Source organism: Prinia subflava, chromosome 8, assembly GCF_021018805.1.
Source record: "Prinia subflava isolate CZ2003 ecotype Zambia chromosome 8, Cam_Psub_1.2, whole genome shotgun sequence".
In the NCBI taxonomy this organism is placed as follows: domain Eukaryota; kingdom Metazoa; phylum Chordata; class Aves; order Passeriformes; family Cisticolidae; genus Prinia; species Prinia subflava.
In genome coordinates, this window is record NC_086254.1 from 15,410,802 (window position 1) to 15,430,150 (window position 19,349).

At 60.9% G+C, this 19,349-nt stretch overlaps 2 protein-coding genes across 2 annotated transcripts; both read left to right on the forward strand.

Moving 5' to 3' along the window:
* The first annotated feature begins 2,066 nt into the window (after positions 1-2,066).
* TM6SF2 (transmembrane 6 superfamily member 2) lies at positions 2,067-7,297 on the forward strand. The gene is given in 11 exon segments (XM_063403500.1): positions 2,067-2,191; positions 2,806-2,909; positions 3,410-3,507; positions 3,991-4,094; positions 4,642-4,724; positions 5,009-5,133; positions 5,212-5,313; positions 5,803-5,895; positions 6,018-6,137; positions 6,958-6,990; positions 6,992-7,297. Coding segments are annotated over 11 exon segments (1,125 nt in total). The 5' UTR covers positions 2,067-2,102; the 3' UTR covers positions 7,166-7,297.
* A 3,668-nt stretch (positions 7,298-10,965) lies between these two features.
* HAPLN4 (hyaluronan and proteoglycan link protein 4) lies at positions 10,966-19,051 on the forward strand. The gene is given in 6 exon segments (XM_063403522.1): positions 10,966-10,991; positions 10,993-11,069; positions 12,159-12,521; positions 14,214-14,383; positions 15,677-15,809; positions 18,720-19,051. Coding segments are annotated over 6 exon segments (1,101 nt in total).
* Positions 19,052-19,349: the final 298 nt, after the last annotated feature.

A 19,349-nucleotide genomic window follows, 5' to 3' on the forward strand; every position in this document is an offset into this window, starting at 1 on the left:
TTTGGGGTGGGAGGCTGCCCTGGAGCTCAGTTTTTCCAAGGATTTTTTTAGGAAAAAAATCTGGATTTGGTTCCTTTTTTGGGGAGGGTTTGTCCAGGGGAAATCCCAAATCTGGGAGCCTGGAATTTGGGAAAATTGGGAAATCCTGATAAAAACCTTGGCGGCTCCCCAGGGCTCGAGGTCACCCTTGGATCCTCATTCCTGCTTTTCCCGGGAATTCAGGAAGGGATTTTTGGGAGCGTGGAGGGGTTTGGAAAATCCCTTTATTCCAGGGGGGTGGAAATGTTGGAATTCCGGCTCTTCCCAGTGGGAATTCCAAGCTGAAGGGACACCACAGCCATCCCTGGATATTCCACTGAGATCCCACAGCCAAAATTCCATTTATTCCTTCCTTTTTTCCTTCATTTTTTTTCCTCCTTTTTTTTTCCTCCTTGTTTTTTCCTCCTGATTTTTTCCCTCCTGATTTTTTCCTCCTTTTCCCCACCCTCCATTTCCTGCCCCTCCTCTCCCGCTCCTTCCAAGTGCAGGATTCACTGGAAAAACCTGGAATTTTTTCCATGGAATCATCCCCAAATCCCTTTTTTTCCCCTTCTCATCGCCATTTTTGGGGTTTTTTTGGGTTTGGTTTTTTTTTTCTGCTGGGGGTCAATTCCTTATCCCAATCCCTGAGGCCTCGGTCATTCCCAAGGTTTATTCCCGAGTTTTTTCCCCGTTCCCGTTCCCGGGCGTGTCCCGGCTGCTCCCAGGGCAAAATCCAGGGAAAATTCCTGGGGAACGCCAAAGGCCAAATTCCCGGGGGATTTGGGAATCCGGGAAAAGGCGGAGCCGGGCTGGGGCTGAGGAGCCCCGGGAAGGTTTTAAATCCTCGGGAATTCCCGATTTCCAGAGGGATGGGGAGCCCTTTAATCCTCCCGAAAATCCGGGATAAAAGGTCGGGAATCTCGAGTTTCCAGAGGGATGCAGAGCCCTTCAATCCTCGCTAAAATCCGGGATAAAGGCTCGGGAATTCCTGAGTTTCAGAGGGATGCGGAGCCCTTTAATCCTCCCGAAAATCCGGGATAAAGGCTCAGGAATTCCCGGTTTCCAGAGGGATGTGGAGCCCTTCAATGCTCCCGAAAATCCGGGATAAAGGCTCGGGAATTCCGAGTTCCCTGCGGGAGGTGGAGCCCTTCGATCCTCGCTAAAATCCGGGAGAAAGGCTCGGGAATTCCCGATTTCCAGAGGGATGTGGGGCCCTTGGAAAAGCCGTTTCCCATCCCTTCAATCCTCACTAAAATTCGGGATAAAGGCTCGGGAATTCCGAGTTCCCTGCGGGATGTGGAGCCCTTTAATCCTCACTAAAATTCGGGATAAAGGCTCGGGAATTCCGAGTTCCCTGCGGGATGTGGAGCCCTTCAATCCTCGCTGGATTTGGGATAAAGGCTCGGGAATTCCCTGTTTCTAGAGGGATGTGGAGCCCTTTAATCCTCACTAAAATCCGGGATAAAGGCTCGGGAATCTCGGGCTTTAAGGAATCTCGGGAATTCCGAGCTCCCGGAGGGAGCGTCCCTGCGGTGTCCCCACTCTGTCCCTGCAGTGTCCCGGTGTCCCTGCCCGTGTCCCCAGTGTGTCCCCCTGTCCTTGCAGTGTCCCCAGTGTGTCCCTGCCCGTGTCCCCAGTGTGTCACCGCTGTCCCTGTGGTGTCCCCGTGTCCCTGCCCCTGTCCCCGGTGTGTCACCGCTGTCCCTGCCCCTGTCCCCAGTGTGTCACCGCTGTCCCTGCCCGTGTCCCCGGTGCCCCTGCCCCTGTCCCCGGTGTGTCACCGCTGTCCCTGTCCCGATGTCCCCAGTGTGTCACCGCTGTCCCTGTCCCGGTGTCCCCGTGTCCCTGCCCCTGTCCCCGGTGTGTCACCGCTGTCCCTGTCCCGGTGTCCCCGTGTCCCTGCGGCTTTAAGGGCGCTGCCGGGGCGGTTCCGGCCGAAGTCCGCGGGCCGGGGCCGGTGCAGGCGGCGGGGCCGGGGCAGCGGCGGGGCCGGGGCAGGCGGCGGGGCCGGGGCAGCGGCGGGGCCGGGGCAGGCGGCGGGGCCGGGGCAGCGGCGGGGCCGGGGCAGCGGCGGGGCCGGGATGCAGCTCCCGGCAGGCCCGGCCGGCCTGGCCGCCCCTCTGCTGGCGCTGCCGGTGGCCCTCGGTGCCAGCGGGGTCACGGCGCTGCAGTGAGTGGGGACACGGAGGGACCCCCGGGACCGGGGACAGGGAATGGGGAGAGGGAGGGACCCCGGGACCGGGAGGGACCTCCGGGAATGGGGACAGGGAGGGACCCCCGGGAATGGGGACACGGAGGGACCCCCGGGAATGGGAACGGGGAACGGCGACAGGGAGGGACCTCCGGGAATGGGGACAGGGAGGGACCCTGGGACCGGGAGGGACCCCGGGAATGGGGAATGGGGAATGGGGACAGGGAGGGACCCCCCGGACAGGGAGTGACCCCGGGAATGGGGACAGGGGAATGAGGACAGGGAGGGAACTCGGGACAGGGAGGGACCCTCGGGAATGCGGACAGGGAATGAGGAACGGGGGCCAGGATGGATTTGGGATCTGCCCCCTTTGGGATCTGCCCCCTTTGGGATCTGCCCCCTTTGGGGTTTTCCCCTTTGGGATCTTCCCCCCAGGGTAATTCCCAGATCCAGATTTCCCCCACAGAGGGCGGGCAGTGACCCCGCCTGTGCCGGGGTCCGATCCTAATCCCGAACCCAGCGGGAATGGGATTGTTCTATGGGAATGGGGACGGGGCCGTGCCGCTGCTGCAGCGTCCCCGATCCCGCTGCAGCCCCGCAGCGCTGGCCCTGCTGGTCACCCTGGTGCTCCTCGGCCTCGTCTCCTTCCTCATCCTCACCGGCAGCTTCAGCCTCTTCCAGGACCCCCTGTACTGCGGTGAGACCCCCGGGGTGGGCTTGGGGCGTGGGGTTTGGGGTTTGGGTTTGGGGTTTGGGGTTTGGGATCTGGGGAGAGCTGTGGTTGTGGAACCCACATGGAACAGGGATTTGGGATCTGTGATTTGGAATTTGGGGGAACTTGCAGGACCTGCACGAAGCAAGGATTTGGGATCTGAGGGGAATTTGTGGGACCTGCACGGATTTGGGATTTGGGGGAGCTGGGGGAGCTGCAGGCCCTGCATGGAGGAGAGATTTGGGATTTTGGGGGGTGTGAGGACCCCGCACAGAGCAGGGATTTGGGATTTTGGGGACCCTGCATGGAGCAGGGATTTGGGTTTGGGATTTTGGGGACCCCGCATGGAGCAGGGATTTGGGTTTGGGATTTTGGGGACCCCGCATGGAGCAGGGATTTGGGTTTGGGATTTTGGGGACCCCACACAGAGCAGGGATTTGGGTTTGGGGACCCGCACGGAGCAGTGTTGGTGCTGTTCTCGGCAGTGTTGGTGCTGTTCTCCTTCGTGTCGGCCGTGGATCTGCTGATCGCGCTGGAGGAGGACGGGCTCATCTCGGGCTTCGCCGAGCTCTACCTGCGAGAGGTGCGGGCCCCGCCCCGCGCAGCCACCGGGGACACCCCGTTGTCCCCGCCCCGGTGTCCCCACCTCCGGTGTGACCCCCTCGGTGTCCCCGCCCCGGTGTCCCCTCTCCCGTGTCCCCGCCCCCGGTGTCCCCGCTCCCATTATGACCCCCCTGGTGTGACCCTCGGTGTCCCCAACCCTGGTGTGAACCCCCCCAAGTGTCCCCTCCCGGTGTCTCCCCGGTGTGACCAGGTGTCCCCGCACCCGGTGTGACACAGTGTCCCCCCAACAATGTCCCATCCCCGGTGTGTCCCTGCGGTGTCCCCGCGGTGTCCCCATTCCTGGTGTCCCCATCCCCGAAATCCCTGCGCTGATCCACCCACGGTGTGACCCTGTGTCCCCGCGCTGTCCCCGCTCTGTCCCATCCCCGGTGTGACCCTGTGTCCCCTCTCTGTCCCCTCTCTGTCCCCTCTCTGTCCCCTCTCTGTCCCCGCTGTCCCGCAGGGCGATCCCCACCTGCGCACGGCTCACGGGCTCCTCACCTGCTACTGGGACGGCTCCGTGCACTACGGGCTGTGCCTGGCCATGGCCGCGGCCGCGGGGCGCAGGTGGGCGGGGGGCGAGGGCGGCTCCGGGGGGGATCGAGGGCTCCCGGGGGGCTCTGGGGGCTGCGGGGGGCTCGGGGGGCTCTGGGGGAATCGAGGGGCTCCGGGGATGGAAAATCCCAAATTCCTGAGGAGGGGGCTCGGGGGCGTGGGAGAATCCGGAATTCCCGAAGAGGGGGCTCAGGGGGACTGGAGAATCCCAAATTTCCTGAGAAGAGGGCTCGGGGTTGGGAGAATCCCGAATTCCTGAGGAGGGGGCTCGGGGGAGTGGAAAATCCCAAATTCCTGAGGAGGGGGCTCGGGGAGTGGGAGAATCCCGAATTTCTTGAGGAAGGGGCTTGAGGGGCTTGGGGGGGGTCTCTGGGGTGGGAGAATTCCCGAATTTCCTGAGGAGGGGCTGATCCCGGCTGGACTCGAGGGGGCGGGAAAATCCCGAATTTTGAGGAGAGGGCTCCGGGGGGGGCTGGAGAATCCCGGAATTTGAGGAAGGGGCTCCTGGGGGTCTGGAAAATCCCGGAATTTTGAGGAGGGGCTCCCGCTGTCCCCGCAGGAAGAATTACCGGAGCCTGGGACTCTTCTGGCTGGGCTCGATGCTGATGAGCGCCGTGGTTTTCCTGCTGGGAAACCTGATCGGTAACGGGGAGGAGGAGGAGGAGGAGGAAGGAGGAAGGAGGAGGAGGAGGAAGGAGAAGGAGGAGGAGGAGGAGGAGGAGGAGGAGGAAGAGGAAGGAGGAGGAGGAAAGAAGAAGGAGGAGGAGGAAGAGGTGGAAGAGGAGGAAGGAGGAGGAAGAGGAGGAAGGGGGAGGAAGGAAGAGGAGGAGAAGGAGGAGGAAAAAAGAGTAGAAAGGAGGAAGGAGGAGGAGGAGGAAGAGGAGGGGGAGGAAGGCTCCGTGCCCACCCCGCGCTCTCTCCCGCAGGCAAATACAGCCCCGAGCTGAGCCCGTCCTTCCTCCTCAACCTGCCCTACCTCCTCCTCCTCACCTGGGCCGGCCTCCGGCTCTTCCAGCAGCCGCGGGCGCTGCCCAACCTCAGCCCCGAGAAGGTGAGGGGGGTCCGGGGGGCTCCCGCGGTCCCGGGGCTGCATCGGGACCCCCAAAAATCCCCAAATTTCCCGTCCCAGATCGCAGAGGAGCAGAGCAAACCTCTGCACCGGCGGCCTCAGGATGTGCTGCTCATCCTCTTCCTCATCCTCACCGCCGCCTTCACCTTCTTCAGGGGGTTGGTGAGTGCTGGGGGGGGCTGGAAGGGTTTGGGGGGTCCTGGAGGAGCTCGGGGTGGTCCTGGAGGGGCTCGGGGTGGTTCTGGAGGGGCTTTGGGGAATCGTGGAGGGTCCTGGGGGTCCTGAAAAGGCTCAGGGGGCTCTTGGAGGGGTCTGGGGGGTGTCCTAGAGGAGCTCTGGAGGGTCCAGGAGGGTCTCGGGGGGTCCTGGAGGGTCTAGGGGGGTCCTGGAGGGGCTTGAGGGGCTCTTGGAGGAGCTCTGGGGGATCCTGGAGGGTCTAGGGGGGCTCCTCAAGGGGCTCGGGGTGGTCCTGGAGGAGCTCAAGGTAGTCCTGGAGGGGCTTTGGGGGCATCTGGGGGGGGTCTTGTATGGTCCTGGAGGCTCTCGGGGGTCCCAGGGGAGGGTTTGGGGTGCCCTGGAGGCTCTCGGGGGTCCCGGGGGGTCCCGGGGGGGGTCCCAGGGGGGTCCCTGCCCGGTCCCCCCCCCTCGCAGGTGGTCCTGGACTGCCCGGCTGACGCGTGCTTCGACTACACCTACCTGCGCGAGCCCTACCTGCGCGACCCCGTGGGCTACCCCAAGGTGCAGGTGAGGACGGGGGACAGCGCGGGGACCCCCGGGGCCGGCGGGGGTGACACGGGGGGTGACCCGGGGGTGACACGGGGTGACCCGGGGGTGACACGGGGGTGGCGCTGGCGCTGTCCCCGCAGATGCTGCTCTACCTGTTCTACCTGCTGCCCTTCCTGCTCCTCGCCGTGTACGGGCTGGCGCTGCCCGGCTGCTCCTGCCTGCCCGACTGCAGCCTCGTGTGCGCCGGGGCCGTGGCGCAGGTGGGGACATCCCGGGGGTTGGGGACATCCCGGGGTGCGGGGAGACATCCCGGGGTGTGGGGGAAATCTCGGGGGTTGGGGACATCCCGAGGTGCGTGGGAAATCCTGGGGTTTGGGGGGAAAATCCCAAGCGGGAGGCTCCAAAATCCAACCTTTTAGGACCTGGGCTTTGCACCTTTGGGTCAGGGGCTTTTACCTTTTAGGACTTGGGCTTTATCTTTTAAGGGCCAGAGCTTTGCACCTTTTAGGACCTGGGCTTTCTACCCTTTGGGGCCGGGGCTTTGCCCCATTTAGGATCTGGGCTTTGCCCCCTTGGGACCTGGGCTTTGCACCTTTATGACCGGGAGTTTGACCCTTTGGGGCCGGGGCTTTGCCCCTTTGGCACAGGGGCTTTTACCTTTTAGAACCGGGGCTTTTATCTTTTAGGACCTGGGCTTTGCCCCCTTTTAGGATCGGGGCTTTGCACCTTTTAGGACCTGGGCTTTGCCCCTTTGGGGACAGGGGCTTTTACCTTTTAAGGGCCAGGGCTTTGCACCTTTTAGGATCCGGGCTTTGCCCCTTTTGGGGTCAGGGCTTTGCCCCTTTTGGGGTCAGGACTTTGCCCCTTTTGGGGTCAGGGCTTTGCCCCTTTTGGGGTCAGGACTTTGCCCCTTTTGGGGTCAGGGCTTTGCCCCTTTTGGGGTCAGGACTTTGCCCCTTTTGGGGTCAGGGCTTTGCCCCTTTTGGGGTCAGGGCTTTGCACCCTTTGTCCCCGGGTCTTTGCCGCTTTGTCCCCGGGGCTTTCCCCCTTTGTCCCCGCTGACTCTCCCGGTGCCCGCAGGCTCAGTTCGCGCACCTGGGCTCGTCTCTGCACCCCCCGCACGCCGTTCCCGTACCAGACCCCGGACGAGGCGCTCTGGGGGTTCGCGGTGTCCAACGCGCTGCTGGCGCTGTGCCCGCAGCTGCTGGCGCTGCGCTGCCTGCGCGCCCCCGCCTTCTTCGCGCCCCGCGCCGCGCCGGGGCTGGCCCGCCACAAAAAGCGACAGTGACGCGTCCTGCTGTCCCCACGGCGGGTCCTGCTGTCCCCAGCCCTGGTCCTGCTGTCCCCAGCCCGGGTCCTGCTGTCCCCTGCAGCTGCTGTCCCCAGCCCGGGTCCTGCTGTCCCCATCCCGGGGGTTTCTGTCCCCACCCCGGGGGTTTCTGTCCCCACCCCGGGGGTTTCTGTCCCCAGCCCGGGTCCTGCTGTCCACACCGCGGGTCCTGCTGTCCCCATCTCGGGTCCTTCTGTCCCCACCTCGGGAGATCCCGTCCGGTGCCTCTCGCCCCGCTCCGAGTGCTGGGACCAGAGGTGTCCCCAGAAATGTCCCCAGAGTGTCCCCAGGTTGTCCCCAGAAATGTCCCCAGAAATGTCCCAGAGTGTCCCCAGGTTGTCCCCAGAAATGTCCCCAGAAATGTCCCCAGAAATGTCCCCAGAAATGTCCCCAGAAATGTCCCCAGAGTGTCCCCAGGGATGCTCCAGGGTCCCTCAAAAGCTGTGGGGACCTTGGGATGCTCCGTGGGGACATCGCAGCTCCCAGTGGATCCCGGTGGGGTCCCGGTGGGTCCCGGTGGGTCCTGCAGGTCCCGGTGGGTCCCGGTGGGTCCCGGTGGGTCCCGGTGGGTCCCGGTGGATCCCGGTGGACAGCTCCAGGGCACGGCAGTCACTCAATAAAGGAGCCGGGTCTCGCTGCCAGCCGCGTCCCCGGGGCTTTGTGGGGCTGGGGGCGGCCGGGCAGGGGTCCCGGGGGTGCCCGCGGGTGGGCAGGGGCTGCAGGGCGGGTCGGGGTGGGATTTTGGGGGGGGTGGGCACACGGCGGGGGTGGTACCGAGGTTTTTGGGGTGCCACCTCCCGGGTGGGTGTGCGATTTTGGGGGGGTGGGCACAAGGCAGGGGAGTGGTGCCAGAGTTTTTGGGGTGGTGCCCGAACTTTTGGAGGGTGGGCACACGGAGGAGGGTGGTACCGAACTTTTTGGGGTGGTACCGGAGGTTTTGGGGGGGTGGGCACACCGCAGGGGGTGGTACCAGAGTTTTGGGGGTGGTGCCCTGACTTTTGGGGGGTGGGCACACGGAGGAGGGTGGTACCAGAGTTTTTGGGGGTGGTACCGGAGTTTTTGGGGAGGGTACCGGAGTTTTTGGGGTGGTACCGGAGTTTTTCGGGTGGCACCGGAGTTTTTGGGGTGGTCCCGGAGGTTTTGGGGTGGCTCCGGAGTTTTTGGGGCGCCACCTCCCGGGTGGGTGCCCGGGCCGGGGCTGGGTGGGCGCGGCCGCCCCGGCGGTGCCCGCGGGGGGATTTTCCCTCTCGCCCCGCGCGTTCCCCGCCCGCAGCCCGGCGGCACCGGCGGCACCGGCGGCACCGGGGGACACCGCGCGGGCCGGTGACCTTGGCGAGCGGCCGGCCCTGCGCAGCTCCGGTAACCGGGGCAGGGCCGGGCCGAGCTCCCGGTTGTCGCCCCCTGCGCGGAGCCGCGCCGGCAGCACCGGAGGAGGCACCGGAGGAGGCACCGGAGGAGGCACCGGGCACACGGTGAGTGCGGGGGCTGCGGGCACCGGGACGCGACCCCCGGCAGAGGGAGGGGTGCGGCGGGCGGGGGTCGCTGGCCGCGGGCCGGTGGCGGAGGCGGGAGCGGGGCTCCCCCCGCGCTGCGGGCACCGGAGTCCCGCAGCCCCGGGGCCGCCGCCGCAGTGTCCCGCACTGCAACACCGCACCGGGCCGCCGAGCGCCGCCGCAGCCGCCGCCGCCACCGGCACCGGGGCTGCCCCGCCGCTTCCGCCCCCGCTGCGGGCACCGGGATGCTCCGGGGGGGGGTTTCCTGCTCCCCCCGCCCCACACCGAGCACCGGGACCCCGGTGTGGGGGGTGTCCCGCTCCATCCGCCCCCGGACCGGGCACCGGGGCTGCCCTGCCCGCGCTGAGCTCGGGTTTGGCACCGGGACTGGCCCGGGGGGGCTGCCCAGGGCCCCCCACCCCACCCCGGGCACCGGGACCCCCGGGAGGGGTTGATCCTCTCCCCCAGCTCGCGGATCGGGCACCGGGACCCCCGGGGGCCCCGCCCCGCTTTTTGTGCCCCTCCAGCGGACCCCGAGCACCTGGACCCGGTACCGGGACCCCCGGGGGGGGTTCTGTCCCTCCCCCTGTCCCCCGGATCGGGCACCGGGACCCCCGCGCTGCCCGTGCCCCCTCCAGCCCCGCTGCCCGGAGCCGGGCTGGCACTGGGGGCACCCCCAGAGCGCGGGGGACCCCCCCGAGGAGGGCGAGGGTCCCCCCCAGGGCAGGGGGCGCTCCCGGGGGCGGTCCCGGGGGGTCTCCGCCGCCGCCGCCCGCTCCGTGCCCGCCGGTTCGGGTTCCAGAGGCGCCAGAAATAACCCGGCGGCTCCGGCCCCGCTGCGGCTGCCGCGGAAAATTCAGCGCTCCTGGAAGCGAGCGGGGCGCGGGGGGTGAGGTCGGGAGCGGAGTTAGGGGGGTGGGAATGGGGGAAATTGATTTTTTGGGGGGTTCAGGGGGCTCGGTTTGGGGATGGGAATGGGGGAAATCGCTTTTTTAGGGGTGCAGGAGGCCAGGATTGGGGATGGAAATGGGGGGAATTGATTTTTTAGGGGTTCAGGGGGGTGGCAGAGGGGGGGAAATGCCTTTTTTGGGGTTCAGGAGTGCAGATCAGGGGTGGGAAAGGGGGGAAATGGATTTTTTGGGGGTTCAGGAGTGCAGATCAGGGGTGGGAAAGGGGGAAATGGATTTTTTGGGAGCTCCGAGGGTGGATTTTGGGGGTGCCAGGGCTCGGACCCCGCACGGGCACCACCGATGGTCCCAAATCCCAGAGCAGAATCTCCTGAAGTTCGGGGCTCCCTGCAGTCCCAAAATCTGCATCTCCCAAAACTCCTTGCAGAGGGAAAAGGAGCCAGATTTTCCTGGCCATTCTCCCAACGTGCAGAATTCCAATTTTCCTCAAATCCTTGAGCAGAATCTCCCGGAGTTCATCCCAAAATCCGCATCACCCAAAACTCTTGCAGAGGGACAATGAGCGGGATTTTCCAGGCGATTATTCCACCCACAATTCCCATTTCCCCAAATCCCAGAGCAGAATCTCCTGGAGTTTGGAGCTCCCTGCCATCCAAAATCTGCATCTCCCAAAACTCCTTGCAGAGGAACAACGAGCCAGATTTTCCTGGCGATTCTCCCAAAGTGTAGAATTCCCATTTTCCTCAAATCTTAGATCAGAATCTCCCAGAATTCACCCCAAACCCCGCATCTCCCCAAACCCCCTGCATTCCCAGCCGGGGGGTCCCTGCTGGCTTTGGGGGGGTCAGGGGGCGGCCAGACCCCCCTTGGGGTGGGTGACAGAGGGCGCTGCCCCCCCTCGCACTGGGCACCGGGGGGTTCCCCTCGTTCCTGGGGGGGTTTTGGGGGTGCTGCTGTCCCCCCCCGATGCGCCCCCTCGGTCCTAGGTGGGTTTTGGGGTGCTGAGGGTGCTGCTGCCCCCCCAGATGCCCGGGGGGGTTTCGGGGTGCTGAGGGCGCTGCTGTCCCCCCCAGATACCCGGGGGGTTTTGGGGTGCTGAGGGTGCTGCTGCCCCCCCAGATGCGCCCCCTCGGCCCGGGGGGGGGTTTGGGGTGCTGAGGGCGCTGCTGTCCCCCCCAGATGCGCCCCCTCGGCCCGGGGGGGTTTTGGGGTGCTGAGGGCGCCGCTGTCCCCCCCAGATGCGCCCCCTCGGTCCTAGGTGGGTTTTGGGGTGCTGAGGGCGCTGCTGTCCCCCCCAGATGCGCCCCCTCGGCCCGGGGGTGTTTTGGGGTGCTGAGGGCGCTGCTGTCCCCCCCAGATGCGCCCCCGCAGCCCCTGGGCCGCCCCCCGCGGCGCTGCTGCTGCTGCTCGTGGCCGCGCTGGCGGCGCCCCCCGGCAGGAAGAAGGTTGTGCACGTCATGGGTGAGTGGGGCCGGGGTCCCCCTGTGGGGCGGGGTGGGTTTGGGGTGGGGGATCCCCCCAAACTGCGCCCTCCGAGCTCCCCAAAAATCCGTTTCCCCCTTTTCCCACCCCCAACCTGCACCCCTAAAAGAGCATTTCCCCCCTCTGCCACCCCTGACCCCTAAAAAAAAACCATTTCCCTTTCTCCCCCCATGACCCCGGTGTCCCGCCCTGACCTCCATGTCCCCCTCTGACCCCCTTTGTCCCTCCCTGACCCCCGTGTCCCTCCTTGACCCCTTTGTCCCCCCAACTCTTTATCCCTCCCTGACCCCATCTCCCCCCCGACCCCAATGTCCTTCCCTGACCCCTTTGTCCCCCCCAACTCTTTGTCCCCCCCTGACCCCAGTGTCCCCCCTGCCCCCTTTATCCCCCCCCTGCCCCCTTTAACCCCCTGCCCCCTTTATCCTCCCCTGCGCCCTTTATCCCCCTCTGACCCCTTAATCCCCCCCGACCCCTTTAACCTCCCCGACCCCTTTAACCCCACTGACCCCAGTGTCTCTCTCCGACCCTGTGTCCCCCCCTGACCCCTTTGTCCCTCCTGCCCCCTTTAATCCCCTCTGACTCCTTTAATCTCCCCTGACCCTGTGTCCCCCCTGCCTCCTTTATCCCCCTGTGTCCCCCCCTGCCCCCTGTGTCCCCCCCGACCCCTTTATCCCCCCTGCTCCCTTTGTTCCCCCTGCCCCCTTTGTATGCCCTGACCCCTTTAACCCCCCTGACCCCAGTGTCCCCCTCTGACCCCGTGTCCCCCCTGACCCCTGTGTCCCCCCTTTATCCCCCCTGCCCCTGTGTCCCCCCTGCCCCCCGTGTCCCCCCTTTATCCCCCCTGACCCCTTTATCCCCCCTGACCCCGTGTCCCCCCCTGACCCCTGTGTCCCCCCTTTATCCCCCCTGACCCCGTGTCCCCCCTGACCCCTGTGTCCCCCCTTTATCCCCCCTGACCCCTTTATCCCCCCTGACCCCGTGTCCCCCCTGACCCCTTTATCCCCCCTGACCCCGTGTCCCCCCTGACCCCTTTACCCCCCCTGACCCCGTGTCCCCCTTTGTCCCCAGAGGGTGACAGCGGCGCCGTGGTGGTGCAGACCGCCCCGGGCAAGGTGGTGACACACCGCGGTGGCACCATCATCCTGCCCTGCCGCTACCACTACGACGTGTCCGCGCACGACCCGGCCCAGATCCGCCTCAAGTGGACCAAAGTCACCGAGCCCATGGAGTTCGTGGACGTGTTCGTGGCCCTGGGCCAGGCCCGCCGCGCCTTCGGGCCCTACCGGGGCCGCACGGAGCTGCAGGAGGACGGAGCGGGGGACGCGTCCCTCATCATCCGCAACGTGACCCTGCAGGACTACGGGCGCTACGAGTGCGAGGTCACCGACGAGCTCGAGGACGACACCGGCGTGGTCAAGCTGGACCTCGAAGGTGGCACCTCCGGGGGGTTCTCCCGGGGTTGTCGCAGCTCCCAAAAAAGCCGTTTCCCCCTTTCCTACCTCCAACTTGCACTCCTAAAAGGGCATTTCCCCCCTCTGCCACCCCTGAACCCCTAAAAAATTCCATTTCTCCCCTCTGCCACCCCTGAACCCCTAAAAAAATCCATTTCCCCCCTCTGCCACCCCTGAACCCCTAAAAAAATCCATTTCTCCCCTCTGCCACCCCTGAACCCCTAAAAAAATCCATTTCTCCCCTCTGCCACCCCTGAACCCCTAAAAAAATCCATTTCTCCCCTCTGCCACCCCTGAACCCCTTAAAAAATCCATTTCTCCCCTCTGCCACCCCTGAACCCCTAAAAAAATCCATTTCTCCCCTCTGCCACCCCTGAACCCCTAAAAAAATCCATTTCTCCCCTCTGCCACCCCCGAACCCCTAAAAAAATCCATTTCTCCCCTCTGCCACCCCTGAACCCCTAAAAAAATCCATTTCTCCCCTCTGCCACCCCTGAACCCCTTAAAAATCCCCATTTTTATAGGGGGGTTTGGTTTGATGCCCATCAAGGGCCGTACCTGGGGAGTTTTGGGGGGGTTTTGTCAGGAGAGTTGCGGGGTGAGGGGTGGGAAAGCAGCGGGGGACGGGGGGGTGGCGGCTGGAAAATGATTTTGTGGGGGTTCAGGACATCTGGAGGGGTGTATCGGGTTTTTTTAGGGGTTCGGGGGTGCGGCTTTTGTGGTGGGAAAGGGGGAAATTTTTTTTTAGGGGTTCAGGAGGTGATAGAGGAGTGTATCACTTCTTTTTTAGGGGGTCGGGGTGGCAGAGGGGGAAATGCCTTTTTTGGGGGTTCAGGAGTGCAGATCAGGGGTGGGAAAGGGGGAAATGGATTTTTTGGGAGCTCCGAGGGTGGATTTTGGGGGTGCCAGGGCTCGGCTGGCACCACCGATGCTCCCAGATCCCAGAGCAGAATCTCCTGGAGTTTGGGGTTCCCTGCAGTCCCAAAACCCGCATCTCCCAAAACTCCTCACCAAAGGACAATGAGCGGGATTTTCCAGGCCATTCTCCCAAATAAAATTCCCATTTTCCCAAATCCCAGAGCAGAATCTCCTGGAGTTCAGGGTTCCCTACCACCCCCAAACCCACATCTCCCAAAACTCCTTGCAGAGTGATGACGAGCGGGATTTTCCCGGCCGTTCTCCCAAATAAAATTCTCATTTTCCCAAATCCCAGAGCAGAATCTCACAGAGTTCAGGGTTCCTTGCCATCCCAAAACCTGCATCTCCCAAAACTCCTCCCTGAGCAGGATTTTCCCGGCCATTCTCCCAAACACAATCCCCATTTTCCCAAATCTCAGAGCAGAATCTCCTGGATTTCACCCCAAAACCCGCATCTCCCCAAACTCCTTGCTGAGGGATGATGAGCGGGATTTTCCCGGCCATTCTCCCAAACACAATCCCCATTTCCTCAAATTCCAGAACCTCCTGGAATTCACCCCAAAACCCGCATCTCCCCAAACCCCTTGCAGAGGGAAGACAAACAGAATTTTCCAGACCGTTCTCCCGCCCACATCCCCACCCCCTCCACCCTCCACACCCTCCCCCGCCCCCTCCATCCCGCCCAACCCCCCAAACCCCCCCAAACCCCCCCAAACCCCCCCAAACCCCCCCAAATCCCCTCTCCTCCTCCCAGGGGTGATTTTCCCGTACCACCCCCGCCTGGGGCGTTACACGCTGAACTTCCACGAGGCCGAGCGGGCGTGCCGGGAGCAGGACGGGATCCTGGCCTCGCACGAGCAGCTGCACCAGGCGTGGCTGGAGGGGCTGGACTGGTGCAACGCGGGCTGGCTGCAGGACGGCTCGGTGCGTCAGAGGGGAAAACGGCTTTGGGTTTATTTTTTAATTTTTTAATTTTTTATTTTTATTTTTGTTTTTGTTTTTGTTTTTATTTTTATTTTTATTTTTATTTTTATTTTTATTTTTATTTTTATTTTTATTTTTATTTTTATTTTTATTTTTATTTTTATTTTTATTTTTATTTTTATTTATTTGTATTTGTATTTGTATTTTTATTTTTTATTTTTATTTGTATTTATTTTTATATTTATTTTTATATTAATTTTTATTTTTATTCTTAGTCTTATTTTTTCATTTTTATTTTTATTTTTATTTTTATTTTTATTTTTATTTTTATTTATTTGTATTTGTATTTATTTTATATTTATTTTTATATTTATTTATATATTTATTTATATATTTATTTATATATTTATTTATATATTTATTTATATATTTATTATATATTTTTTATATTTATTTATATATTTATTTATATATTTTTTAATATTTATTTTTATATTTATTTTTATTCTTAGTCTTATTTTTATATTTTTAATATTTTTTTAAATTTTTATTTATTTTTATTTTTATTTTCAGTCTTATTTTAACTCTTAGTCTTAACTAAGACTTAAAATAAGACTTATTTTATTTGTATTTGTATTTATTTTATATTTATTTTATATTTATTTTTATATTTATTTTTATATTTTTTAATATTTATTTTTATTCTTAGTCTTATTTTTATATTTTTAATATTTTTTTATTTTTTTTTATTTTTATTTTTATTTTCAGTCTTATTTTAACTTTTAGTCTTCACTAAGACTTAAAATAAGACTTATTTTAACTCTTAATCTTATATAATTTTTATATTTTTATATTTTTATATTTTTATTTGTATTTTTATTCTTTATTCGAGCGCTCGGGACACAGGGGCATGAAATGCCCAAATCTTGTGCCCGAGGATACAGAGTTGCTTTGTGATTTTATAGTTTTAAATTATACATATGTTAACTAACCTCCACCCCACTGGTTATCCTATTTCTTATTTACTATCCTAAATCACACCTATGATTTATAGTTAAACTTGATTTGGTTAAAAGGGCGATTCTCAATTATCCCCCGGGCTAGAGTCACACTGGATTAAATTAAAATAATAACATGAGCTGCAGAAAGCTGAGTTTTATTCCAAGGCCAGGCCGAGTCAGGTTCAGGCCGTGCATCTTCTACTTCCCCCCACCACCCGCAGTTAGCTCGTACAGAAATTATTATTTTTAATAATTAATTTATTATTTTTTAATAATAATTCCTCGGTCTCAGGTGCAGTACCCGATCGCGCGGCCCCGCGAGCGCTGCGGCCGCAAGGACACCCCCGTGGGCGTGCGCAGCTACGGCTACCGGCACAAGGAGAGCGAGCGCTACGACGCCTTCTGCTTCACCTCCAACCTCAACGGTGAGGGGAAACTGAGGCACGGGGAGCCGGGGAGCACCGGGAGCCGCGGGGCACCAGGAATCCGGGGGGCACCGGGAATCCGGGGGGCACCGGGAGCCGGGGGTCATCAGGGTGATGGGAGGGAGAGGATGGCAGAGTCAGAGAATCACTGATGGAGGACGATGAGGATGGAGAGAGAATTCGCTCTTCACCTCCAACCTCAATGGTGAGCGGGGAAACTGAGGCACCGGCAGCCGGGGGGCACCGGGAGCCGGGGGAGAGGGTGATGATGGGAGGGAGAGGATGGCAGAGTCACTGATGGAGGATGATGAGGATGGAGAGGCAATCTAGCCCTGGAGGGGTTTGCTGGCACTTCTGCTTCACCTCCAACCTCAACGGTGAAGGGAAACTGAGGCACGGCGATTGGTGGGGGGGAAGGAGGGTGTTCTGGTGGTTGTCAGGGTGATGGGAGGGAGAGGATGGCAGAATCAGAGAATCACTGATGGAGGATGATGAGGATGGAGAGAGAATTCGCTCTTCACATCCAACCTCAATGGTGAGGGGAAACTGAGGCACCGGCAGCCGGGGGGCACCGGGAATCCGGGGGTCATCAGGGTGATGGGAGGGAGAGGATGGCAGAGTCACTGATGGAGAATGATGAGGATGGAGAGGGAATCCAGCACTGGAGGGGTTTGCTGGCACTTCTGCTTCACCTCCAACCTGAACGGTGAGCGGGGAAACTGAGGCACCGGGAGCCGGGGGAGAGGGGGTGGTTCTGGTGGTCATCAGGGTGGTGGGAGGGAAGGGATCAGAGAATCACTGATGGAGGATGATGAGGATGGAGGAGAATCCGGCGCTGGAGGGGTTTGTTGGCTCTATGAGGCCTTCTGCTTCACCTCCAACCTCAACGGTGAGGGGAAACTGAGGCACCGGGAGCCGGGGGGCACCGGGAGCCGGGGGAGAGGGGGTGGGAGGGAGAGGATGGCAGAGTCAGTGGTGGAGGATGATGAGGATGGAGAGGCAATCTCGCCCTGGAGGGGTTTGCTGGCACTTCTGCTTCACGTCCAACCTCAACGGTGAGGGGAAACTGAGGCACGGGGAGCCGGGGGGCACCGGGAATCCGGGGGGCACCGGGAATCTGGGGGTCATCAGGGTGATGGGAGGGAGAGGATGGCAGAATCAGAGAGGCAACGATGGAGGATGATGAGGATGGAGAGAGAATTCGCTCTTCACGTCCAACCTCAATGGTGAGGGGAAACTGAGGCACCGGGAGCCGGGGGGCACCGGGAGCCGGGGGATGGGTGATGATGGGAGGGAGAGGATCAGAGAATCACTGATGGAGGATGATGAAGATGGAGGAGAATCCGGTGCTGGAGGGGTTTGCTGGCTCTACGACGCCTTCTGCTTCATCTCCAACCTCAACGGTGAGGGGAAACTGAGGCACCGGCAGCCGGGGAGCACCGGGAGCCGGGGGGCACCGGGAATCTGGGGGTCATCAGGGTGATGGGAGGGAGAGGATGGCAGAATCAGAGAATCACTGATGGAGAATGATGAGGATGGAGAGAGAATTCGCTCTTCACGTCCAACCTCAATGGTGAGGGGAAACTGAGGCACCGGGGAGCCGGGGGGCACCGGGAGCCGGGGGAGAGGGGGGTGGGAAGGAGAGGATGGCAGAGTCAGTGGTGGAGGATGATGAGGATAGAGAGGGAATCCAACACTGGAGGGGTTTGCTGGCACTTCTGCTTCACCTCCAACCTGAACGGTGAGGGGAAACTGAGGCACCGGCAGCCGGGGGGCACCGGGAGCCGGGGGATGGGTGATGATGGGAGGGAGAGGATCAGAGAATCACTGATGGAGGATGATGAAGATGGAGGGGAATCCGGTGCTGGAGGGGTTTGCTGGCTCTACGAGGCCTTCTGCTTCATCTCCAACCTCAACGGTGAGGGGAAACTGAGGCACGGCGATCGGTGGCGGGGAAGGAGGGTGTTCTGGTGGTTGTCAGGGTGATGGGAGGGAGAGGATGGCAGAATCAGAGAGGCAACGATGGAGGATGATGAGGATGGAGAGAGAATTCGCTCTTCACCTCCAACCTCAATGGTGAGGGGAAACTGAGGCACCGGGAGCCGGGGGGCACCGGGAGCCGGGGGAGAGGGTGATGGGAGGGAGAGGATGGCAGAGTCAGTGGTGGAGGATGATGAGGATGGAGAGGGAACCCAATGCTGTAGGGATTTGCTGGCACTTCTGCTTCACGTCCAACCTCAACGGTGAGCAGGGAAACTGAGGCACCGGGAGCCGGGGGGCACCGGGAATCCGGGGGTCATCAGGGTGATGGGAGGGAGAGGATGGCAGAGTCACTGATGGAGAATGATGAGGATGGAGAGAGAATTGGCTCTTCACCTCCAACCTCAACCGTGAGCGGGGAAACTGAGGCATGGAAATTTTGGGGTGTTCTGGTGGTCATCAGGGTGGTGGGAGGGAAGGTTGGTGCCCCTCAAGTTCTCCAACCTCCCCCAAATCTTCTCGAGGGCCCCACAGAGCTTCCATCCATCACCTCCAGCCCCAAAACGTGTTGGAGGCTCCACACGGCTGGCACCCCTCAACTCCAACCTGCCCCCCAAAACGCTTTTGGGGTTCCACAGAACTCCCACCCATCACCTCCAGCCCCAAAAGCCTGTTTGAGCTCTCCAGGGCTGGTGCCCCTCCACCTCTCCAACCTCCCGAAAACATTTTTGGCATTCCTCAGAGCTTCCATCCATCACCTCCATCTCAAAAACGCGTTGGAGGCTCCACATTTCTGGTACCCCTCAACTTCTCCAACCTCCCTAAAACCCTCCCGGTGGTTCCACAGTGACTCCATCCCCAAAAAAGCCTTTGGGAAGAAGCTCCAGAGCACCCCTCACCCCCTCCCTCCCCCCTCCCCTTTTTCCCCAGGCAAAGTTTATTTCCTCAAGACCTTCCGCAAGCTCAGCTACCCGGAGGCGGTGCAGGCGTGCAAGAACAACGGCGCGGCGGTGGCCAAGGTGGGGCAGCTGTACGCGGCCTGGAAGATCCAGCTGCTGGACCGCTGCGAGGCGGGCTGGCTGGAGGACGGCTCCATCCGCTACCCCATCGTCAACCCCCGCGCCCGCTGCGGCGGACACGAGCCCGGCGTGCGCAACCTCGGCTTCCCCGACAAGAAGTACAAGCTCTTCGGCGTGTACTGCTTCAAAAAAGCCGGGGGAGCCCCGCAGGGGTCGGCTGGGGGGGTCCCCGGGAGGGTGTGAGGGGTTGGAGGGGTTCTGGCAGCACCGCCGGGGGTCTCACCCGCCCCCGAACCCCGCCCCGCGCTGTGCGGGGAGATGCGGGCGGTCCCCCCTGAGCCTGGGCATGGAGAGGGGGCAGAGGAGGCCTCGGTGATGCTTGGGGGAAACTGAGGCAGCGGGAGGGGGGGAAAGGGTTCGGGGAGCCGGGCGCGCTCCGGGGCTGGCTCCCCGCTCCGCGCGGCTCTCGCTTCTCCACGCGCCTGTTGCATGCGCTAAAGGAGCCCCCCACCCTCCTCATCCTCATCATCATCACCCTCAT